At 35.8% G+C, this 10,111-nt stretch overlaps 1 protein-coding gene across 1 annotated transcript; it reads left to right on the plus strand.

Moving 5' to 3' along the window:
* Nucleotides 1-1,076: 1,076 nt before the first annotated feature.
* LOC107480020 (heavy metal-associated isoprenylated plant protein 7) lies at nt 1,077-2,785 on the plus strand. Its single transcript, XM_016100142.3, has 5 exons — nt 1,077-1,242; nt 1,314-1,512; nt 1,596-1,810; nt 1,895-1,982; nt 2,067-2,785. The coding sequence occupies exons 1-5, from the start codon at nt 1,234-1,236 to the stop codon at nt 2,528-2,530; spliced, it is 975 nt and encodes a 324-aa protein (XP_015955628.1). The 5' UTR covers nt 1,077-1,233; the 3' UTR covers nt 2,531-2,785.
* Nucleotides 2,786-10,111: the final 7,326 nt, after the last annotated feature.

Raw genomic sequence — 10,111 nt, forward strand, 5'->3', positions numbered from 1 at the left:
ATGCTAAGGAATAATAAATATTGAATTTATTCATTGAAAGATTTGAAGGGGCTATTGGTTGGAGAGGGTTGGCTGACCTAATTAATAACCAAACGTTTTTTTGTAACGATGAAAAGGAAAACGTAACTGACCATGTCTTCTTCAAACAGATGGACCCAGCTCATTTTTGCATGGTAAGTGCTTTCAAGGGGCCAAATGCAGCGACCTTAGAGTGTGTCTGTGTTTTTCTTTTATTTTTTTCAAAACTAATAGGTAATTCTCATACTATGATGTGATGTGATATGAGGAGATTTAATGAAAAACCAACCAACCCGGATTTGAGCCTGCAGATATGAAAAAGAAAACAGTCATTAGCAGTTTTATGGCTTAAAGACAAGGAAAATAATATTCCTTCAAATATTTTATGACCCTTTTATGTCTCCTGGTTTAGTGTTAAACACATTTGCATTAATATATTTTTCTTGAATGTACGTTTATATTATATATATCATCGAGATATCCCAAGAGACAGAAAAAAAAAAGGATAAAAGTAATAATAAGAAGACCGAAGAGTTAGATGCGGAAAGCATAATTTAAGATTATAACTCATAAACCGTTTATTAAAACGTGACCAACCATATAAAGATGATAAATTATTGATACTTTTTATATTAAATAGTTTAAAATTATTTATCATTTTTAAGTATTACTTTTTACATAAAAGAGTAAAACTAACATATTATTTTCATCTATATCCAAAATGTATAAGGTATACGCAAATTCGAAAATAGATAAAAAAATAATTTTATATTTTTAATATATTAAATTTATATTTTTTACATATTATTGTATTAAAAATATATTTGAAATTTTGTTGATAAAATCTGGGCCGTTAAAGTGAAGCGAGGGTTAACGAGCACAGTAGAAGGGTGAATTCTAGAGATGCCCGAAAGTGTAACATCCGTTACCACGTGTCGGAAGCAGGAGAGTCGTCACGCCTCCGGTGCAGTGCATATGCCACGTCATGTGATGATGGTGGAAATGAGTGGCTTCAGATCTGGTTCATCATGATCATCATAAATCAGCCAATTAGTGTTGCATGACTCAACAGGTAGGCAGTAACCGAATAACCCACCTCTTATATTGCTACTCCCAACTTAAAAATAATAAGTATACACAACAAACCACTATAAACGTCAAGCTTATCTATCTTCTACACACACATACACTGACACACTCACTCACTTGAATTCAATGGGCGAGGTCTCCTTACTCTCCTCGATCTTTCTTTTCTTATTATGTGTTTTTCTGGATCTGATTTTGTGTTGTGGCAGGAAGTGAAGAAGGTCGACGAGACTAAAGCAGAGGAACCAAAGAAGGAAGAAGGGGAGAAGAAGCCTGAGGAATCCAAGGATGGGAAGGTAGTGGAGGAAGCTGCAGCCCCAGCAGCACCCCCAGAGATTGTGCTTAAGGTGTTCATGCATTGCGAGGGTTGTGCACGCAAGGTTCGTCGCTCCCTTAGAGGATTCCCAGGTCAGAAAGGTTAATATAACACTTGTAATCTTTGATATTTGTACATACATGTGAATGTGATGTTATCTGATTGTTGCTTGCAGGGGTCGAGGATGTGATAACAGATTGTAAGAGTCACAAGGTGGTGGTTAAAGGAGAGAAAGCTGATCCTCTCAAGGTTAGGGAGAGAGTCCAGAGGAAGAGCCACAGACAAGTTGAGCTTCTCTCTCCCATTCCAGTTCCAGAACCAGAGGCGCCAAAAGAAGACAAGAAACCCGAAGAGCAAGAGAATCCTAAGCCCGAGGAGAAGAAAAAAGAGGTTCCACAGTATTTTTGTTTAATTTCTTTCATTTCATTTAATTTAATTCTGTTATCATATTTTGAATTCGATGTTATTTTGCAGCCTGAGGTCATCAGAGTAGTTCTCCAAGCTCACATGCATTGTGAAGCATGTGCGCAGGAAATCAAGAGACGCATTGAGAGAATGAAGGGTATTACCCGATTTTGTGGTCGTCAAATTAATCTCTTTTAAAATTGCATTTAATATATAATATAAGAAAACAAAATACATGCAGGAGTTGAGTCAGCAGAACCGGATCTGAAGAACTCGCAAGTGAGCGTGAAGGGGGTGTTTGAAGTTGCAAACTTAGTGGACTACGTTTACAAGAGGACCGGGAAGCAAGTAGTGGTAGTGAAGCAAGAAACTGTAGAGAATAAAGAAGAATCCAATAAAGATGGTGGGAAAGAAGAGAAGAAGGGTGAGGAAGGTGATGGCGACAAAGACAAGAAGGAAGGCAGTCAAGTAGAAGAGAACAAAGAGAAGAAAGGAGAAGAAGAAGCAGCAGCAGCAGCAGCAGCTGAAGGAGGCACAGAAGAGAGCAACAAGGTGGTTGAACTGAAGAAGAATGAATATTACTACATGCCACCAAGGTATGGCTATGGTGGTGGCAACATGGAATACTATGCAGCTTATCCTGGTCCAGGTTACCCTCCTCAGATCTTCAGTGATGAGAACCCCAATGCATGTACTGTGATGTAAAAATGGAGGATTCTCAAGGGTAATATTGGAATTTGGGAGAATTGTTATATTTGGCTCAATATTTGGCATTATCATGCCTTACATGTGCCCTATGTACTTTCCCCTTCTACATAAAAAAGTATAAGTAATCTACACATAAGCGGTAGAATTTTGTAACGCTTGTACTATTCTTTTTCTTCTTTTTTTTTATTTATTTAAATCTGAATCTGATTGTTATATACTGGAACATAAATAATATCTTCTTTTCCCAAGGTAGTTACTTGTTCCCATTGTTTTCTTGGACTGATTAAGGGGAAAGAAAAATTGATTTTTATTTTTGATTTTGTTCAAATGCATGATGTCGTTAGCTATTCTCGGGAATAGTTCTGTTTGTGGCTACTGTCACTGTGTGAGCAAGTGGGTCTATTATATGTGCATTTATGTGCAGCAGGATGCTAGGGAGGGAAAATGGATGGACATGGATAATACCGATAGAAGAAAATGAAAAGCATAGGGGAAGAGCCTTTTGTGGAGTACCGAGTACATCAGAATTAGTGTAGTGGGGGCATGTATTAGGGGCATTGTTGTTTCAGAATTTGAATTTGACTTGGCAGTGACTCATCTCTAGTTGTACAGTTGTACAAAACCCTGATAACAAAAGTCGTTACGAATTCATACATTTTAAATTTTAGTACCACCACCAAATATTACGATTGGCAACATATTATTTATTTTAGTAGTTTGTTTCATTTCTAGCTAGTGCGCAATTATTATCATGTTTCCAGTAAATGTCTTCACTAATACCATATACATATACTATGTAATGCTCTATTGTTTTCCCTCAGCAGGTTAACTCAAGTGAAGTGCCACAGTTTTCAGTTTTCACCTAAGATTCTTGAAAACGTCACATTGTGGTGTGCCGGACCCATTTGTCCTCGCAACTACTAATCATAACGCACGACAGATTAACAAACCAAATTTTAATTAATTAATTAATTTATTGTTATTCATAGTGGGGAGACGAGGGGAATTGATTGAGATTATGGGAAACCTCAATACTAAAAAAAAAGGAAGGAAAAACCCTTCTTCGTCTATATGCTCCATAGCTTGATAGTGATCCCTCCATCTCCTCCATTGCTATATCCTTAGCAAGGACCACATTGACATGCATTTTTGATTGAAGTTAATCCATTCAAATCATATAGACACTAAACTCAATGAGCTGGTAATTAACATTGGCATCGCCTTTTGTATTGGACTCTACTTCCGAGCTTAATGCAGTACAAATTTGGACTTTGGACCCCCAAAAACAAACAAAGCAAAAAGAAGAATAAAAAAGAAAGGAGAACTTGAGATTTGAGAACGAATTTTGATGGCTTTAAATTAAAATAAAAGGCAATACCGAAAAAAAAAATAAAAAAAAAGGCATTTTAAAAAAGAGAAGTAATAAATAAATAAAGAGAGTTGAGTTCTGACAAAGTTGCTGCCAAAAAAGGTAGAAGTAGGTCATGGCAGTGGGTATAGTAGACCAAATAATACGAATTAGACTCATATAATCACCATAATTGCTTGGATATTTGCACATGCAAATGGCCTTTTGGGGTTAGTGTGTCTTTAAAGTGCGCTAGTGTCGAGAGCTGTGCCAACAACAGTATTCATAAGCACACATGTACATAATTAATTATATCATGGCAACATATATTAGATTATTCAGATTATGCATATAGTGTCTCTTGCTTATAACACAGAATTCTCATCATGCATATATGAAAATGGTGTGCCTAAAGATTCGATCTCACATGCTAATTTCATCATTCCAGCTTAGAGAGTCTTGTTTTTTTGTTTTCTTCTGCGGGGGAATATTGCGTTAAGGCTATGCAATCTGGATCTAGTTATGTCATGCTGGTGGGTCAATTACGGTTAGGGATAGAATGAAAGACGGGAAAAGTATTAAAAAGATAACTAGATACACTTTGTGTTGATTTAGAATTTGTTAAACTATCCGATTGATGATTCTTACACCCACCATCACTTCATTTTAGTTTTACAAACAAACATAATGAATGTGCTTTTTGTCATTTCTCCGAAGCCTTTAGAGGGCCTTTAATTTCCTTTTTAGGTCTGCCTCTAATTTAATTACTTTACTCGCAAGTGTGGCCGAGTACGAGTAGTAAAGAAAAGCTATATGCATGTTAGAATGCAAAATGCCTCCCACTTTTTCAGCCTTTTGGTTTAACATACATATTCCCTTGTTGTATATAACATACAACATATACTGTTGGTAACTTTATATTAATATATTTTCAATATCGGTATTTATTGGGTAGTTAGTTACGAGTATTCTTTTATCAAATGTTATGTTAACAAATATAAAAATACAAATGAACTCATATTACCATTAAATTTTGCAGTTGAACTATTCGATCTATTTTTTTAACGACAGAAAGTATTACAGTATTTATTTTTCAATGTATATCATTCGATACTAATACAGAGGAGTAGCATCCGAATTTGCATCATGTTGTAAGAGAGTAAAAATGGAATACAATAATGCCAATAGAGAGATGCAGAAGAATAGAAGATGGCGTAGTAAATGAAGAGTATGACGACAAATGCAAGGATATTTCGTTGCTACTTCCTCATGGACCCCGGCCCCTTTTTCATCTTTCATGAATTGCAAACAACCAATTTAGCCAAGAGCTTTATTTGCTTGCTCCTCGATCTGCTAAAATCCACAATTGATCGAGAAACGTCACTTTCCTTCCATCTCTATCTTACTCCAACCAAGACCAACACTTCTCTCTTCATCATAATCACGCCTTACTACTCCTCCTCCTTTCCCTTCGCTTTTGAGATTACTCGAATAATAAAACAAAAACCATACGTTCAAAAGTTATGAACTAATGATTAATATGTGAATACTAAATAAAAATGATGTGGCCATCCATCAAAGGCGCATTGATATTAGCGCTGTGTGAATAAGGGTGTACCAATATAGCCAATAACATGCCAACATTGTAAATAAATTTGGTATCCATCCATTGATTACTCTTTCCAAACAACAGATATATGTATTATTATATGTAATATAAAATTAAGAAATGCAAAATGAGTTGCAGGTAATTAGGGTATAAGTGGCTAGGAGGATAAGATAAGATGATGAATGGCATTGGTTGATTGGCCTTCGATCCTGTCATTCTGGTGTTCAATGGATTTGACTTTGACCCCACTTCCATTGCGCGGTAACTAACTAAAGAAGCCCAAAAGAAAGCGACATACAAAAAGATGTTTGCATTATTTTTTATATTTTTTTGTTAATTATTTTAATGCAAAAATTTAAAAATAAATAAATAAGTATATGAAAAATAATAATAGTTATACATTTTATCGTGATTTGTTAATTGTTAGTGATGGTGCGGAAGCAGTTATGGAAGCTAAGGTCTAACAAATTAACAATGACGTAAGGTAGAATGCAAGATGACACTTTAGCTTGCCAGTGTCCTTTCCTACTGCAGCACGTGACACCTCTCCTAAGTCCTAAGTCCTAAGCCATAAACTAACTATAGAGCCAGTATTCTTGAGATTGTGCGTGTTGTGTCGCAGTTACTTAATTTGTAGATGTGGCTGCCGTAGGTCTGCCCCGCCCAGGGCAGGACCCAAATCCTGTTTTTCAATTTTCAATCAATCAAGTATCGGCGGCGAGGTAGGTAGTTTTTCATCTCACCACCATTTACCTCTTTTTCATAAAAATATCTTTATATAATAATAATTTTATAAATTATTAAAAAATTTAACATATGTAATTGAATTATTTAATAATTTATAATATTATTTTTTTATGAAAATATTTTTATAGAAATATCTATCTACAAGTTTAATATGCATGCATCCCCAACTACTTACTAGTAGTACATATATACATAGTCTTTTTCTTTAGGTACTAGTGGAATCACTGTAAAGGCCTAAAGGGAATGCCTAAAACAAACCAAAAGGAAAAGAAAACGAGAAAAACAAAAGTGAAAGAAAGAACTGATGGTAAGTAAAAAAGTAGCAAGGGAGGAAAAAACATTGCACCGTATATGTAGCGTTGAGATGATAATTGATAAGTGGCTTCTTTTATTCAAATAAATAATTGAACTCCCTATTCTTCGAATTACAGTATTCAACTGCTGAATCAAGTTGATCGTGACAAAAAAAAGTGAAAGCCGGATTAATTTCAGTATCATCATTGTCGAATAACAAGTGCTATATATTGGGCTCCATTCGTGGATATAAATCCATCCATAATTTTAAAGCCATAAAAATAGCTTGATCTTTTTTGTCATAAAAGTAGCGGAATGAAAGACATAAAATTGTTGCATTAATTAAAGTGAGTGGGGGGCAAGACTTTGGTTGGACTAGATTGCTGGCAGCCACAATACTCAATGCAAGAGTAATACTTGATTTCAGTATTATTGAAGAAATAATAATCATACTTCACAACTGCTTCTGTAAACTTTCATAGCTTATATTGATTACACTTTTGACAAACACGATGGGTTCAAAATGGTCTACAATTTATTTGAGCTAGTCAATGATATGATGAGTGGTGTCTTAGTTTGTCCCACACATCTCGTTAGTTTTCATTAGCGCCTGCACAAACAGGCTAATTCAAATGAATTTGGGCCTTTAATGGGCCTGATCAAATAATGGATCTCCTTCTCTTTCTTTGACTTACAAATAACAGTTGTCACCACAATGACAAATAAAACTTCCCATCCCCGTCGCTATCACTTAGGGGTGGCAGCAGTACTCGCACCCGCGGGTATCCGAGCCGCCCTTACTCGGTCGGAGCGGGTTTAAACCCGTCTCAGAGCGGGACGGGGTCAGACCAAAACGGGGTGTTGAGCGGGGTGGGGCGGTGTCAGATTCAGAATAAATCCGTCCCTACCCACCACAGAGTGCGCGCGCACGCGCACACACACACACACACACACATCTCAGAGCGGGACGGGGTCAGACCAAAACGGGGTGTTGAGCGGGGTGGGGCGGTGTCAGATTCAGAATAAATCCGTCCCTACCCACCACGGAGTGCGCGCGCACACACACACACACACACAGATATATAATTTTTTGGGGATTAGGTCATTAGGCTTCAGATGTCATCGTCACTCACACACACACACAGATATATAATTTTTTGGGGATTAGGTCATTAGGCTTCAGATGTCATCGTCACTCACGCTTTAGTTTCCAAATCTGAGACCCTCAACTCCCTTTTTCTGCTCTTCTCAAAGCCTCCAAAAACGACCGCCTCTACTTAGCTGCACTAGACCACCTGTCACAGCCCGCCCAACTCACGCTTTAGTTTCCAAATCTGAGACCCTCAACTCCCTTTTTCTGCTCTTCTCAAAGCCTCCAAAAACGACCGCCTCTACTTAGCTGCACTAGACCACTTGTCACAGCCCGCCCATCCCTACAGCAGATCGGCGTCCTCACAACCACCGAACTCACCTGTTCAGCTCTTCTCCAAGGACTACAGCCTCTGCTCAACTACTTCGGTCACCTCGCCGCTATCCCTCACTAAGCTCACATCGGCGTCGCTCCCACTGATCTCCTCGTCGTCACTGTCCTCGCCGGCTCGCCTCTCCCGTCTGCAGTCTCTGGTCTCTGCTCGCCTCTCCCTCATCGTCTCTCTGCTAACTGGTAAGTACTCCTCTCCGGCTTGCTTCTTCAGTTTTTATTTTAAGTTAATTTGTATGATTTATTTTTTATGGTATTGATGGCTGATAATCTGATTTTGTATTGTTGATGGTTGATTTTGTGATGTTAATTGTTGATACTTTGATTTTTGATTTTGTGTTGTTGATATTTTGATTGTGTGTATTTTAATTTTTGATTTTGTGTTGTTGATGCTTTGATTTTGTTAAACACTTAAACTAGACTCATAATATTGTTTATTCAAACAAGTAAAACATTCATTTTGTCTGCAAATATTTTTCTTTTTATTTGAATGCAACCTGCAATTTTGGAGTATGCTGCTTTTTAATTATAAGTAGATAAGGCAAAATATATAATGTATTGGTGTTAAACCCTTTTTTCAATTTCTTAAGAAATGTTACTTGAAACCACACTCCTAAAAAAAGGGTGGTGTGCCCTATTTTTATTAATATTATTTGTTATCTTGTAAAAATAATTTTGCTGTGCATACAAGTAGATATAGTAGCACCATGAATGAATGATAATGAATTGATGATGTGATGAATGACTCGCTTCCAAGTTTTTTTACAGTGATTTCGCTCACATGTTAGCCCCCAAAAAATTATATTGACGAAGATAAGTCCCTCCTTTGATGAATGGTTGAAGTTATTGGCTGCTGTGGACTAACTCTAATTTTAGTTTAGACCACGTTTCCTTAATAACTAACTAGCAAATTAGTTAAACAAGAATGAATAACCACCCTAATTTGTTTTTGGGTTTACTTTTAAAAAGATTGAATAGAAACTTAGAACTTGGAACAGTCTTGTAGAGTTTGCACTTGGTCTTTCGATATAATTGAAAATTTTTTGCTGGGTAACACTTGATTGGTTATGGTTAATAGGTAAAGGATGGTGAGATTGGTTAATAGAATTCATTTTTTATATATTCTTAGTATGGGCATTATTAAGATTGATTTTTTTATTTATTATTTTACAGAGTTAGAGTTAGAGTAAATATTTCTGCATAGTTATATAGTAACTTTTAATTGCATCATCATTAGAGTTATTGTATTGGTTGACCATGGAAACTATACATATGCAAATTGTTCAATTTTGAAATAAGTATTGGCTGCTTCTATTTTTGTTTGCCTTTGCTTTAGAATTTTAATTTGGTGTTGCTTTCTTCTCAATGGTATTACTATTACTTCTAAAAATTATTTCACCCTTTTTTCAAAAATGGTGCCAAGTTATTTGGTAAAACTTTGTGTTTACTAATCATAGTGCTTAACTTAACTAGTTTATATGCTGTGTTTTTAATGTAGGTTTGTTAAATGGTGGAAGAACAAGAATAATGATTGAAGACTCTTTTGATACAATTTCTTTATTATGCTGTAAATTTGTAGTGATTAAACATTAATCTTTTTTTAATTTCAAATTATTTGACATTGGATGAATCTTATGTTTGTATTTTAATTTAGTTATGAATTTTAAGTTTTATCTTAATTTATACATGAATGTGTAAAATAAAAATTATTTAATTTTTATAGGGGCGGATAAGGGTGGAACGGATACCCATGTAGGCGGGTTAAGATAAAGCAGCCTACTACTCGCGGGTAGGGGCGAGGCGGATAATAGCGGAGTGCAAAGACGGCGGGACAGGGTCGGGTAGGACAAAAATCCGTCCCTATCCGCCCCATTGCCATTCCTACTATCACTATCACCATTCATCAACTAGTATGGTAGTCAAATATAATTTAATAGAAATTAAGTTATATTGTTCTAATAGTTAGTTTACTAATCTCCTTAAAATCTTAAATAAGTGTTGGAAGTCCGAATTTCACTTTATACATACATTAATCCATTAATTAAAGATAAATCTTTAAATAAAATTTAATTAATAATAAATTAATTTTTGATTTACTAA

Source organism: Arachis duranensis, chromosome 3 (genome assembly GCF_000817695.3).
Source record: "Arachis duranensis cultivar V14167 chromosome 3, aradu.V14167.gnm2.J7QH, whole genome shotgun sequence".
NCBI classification, from domain to species: domain Eukaryota; kingdom Viridiplantae; phylum Streptophyta; class Magnoliopsida; order Fabales; family Fabaceae; genus Arachis; species Arachis duranensis.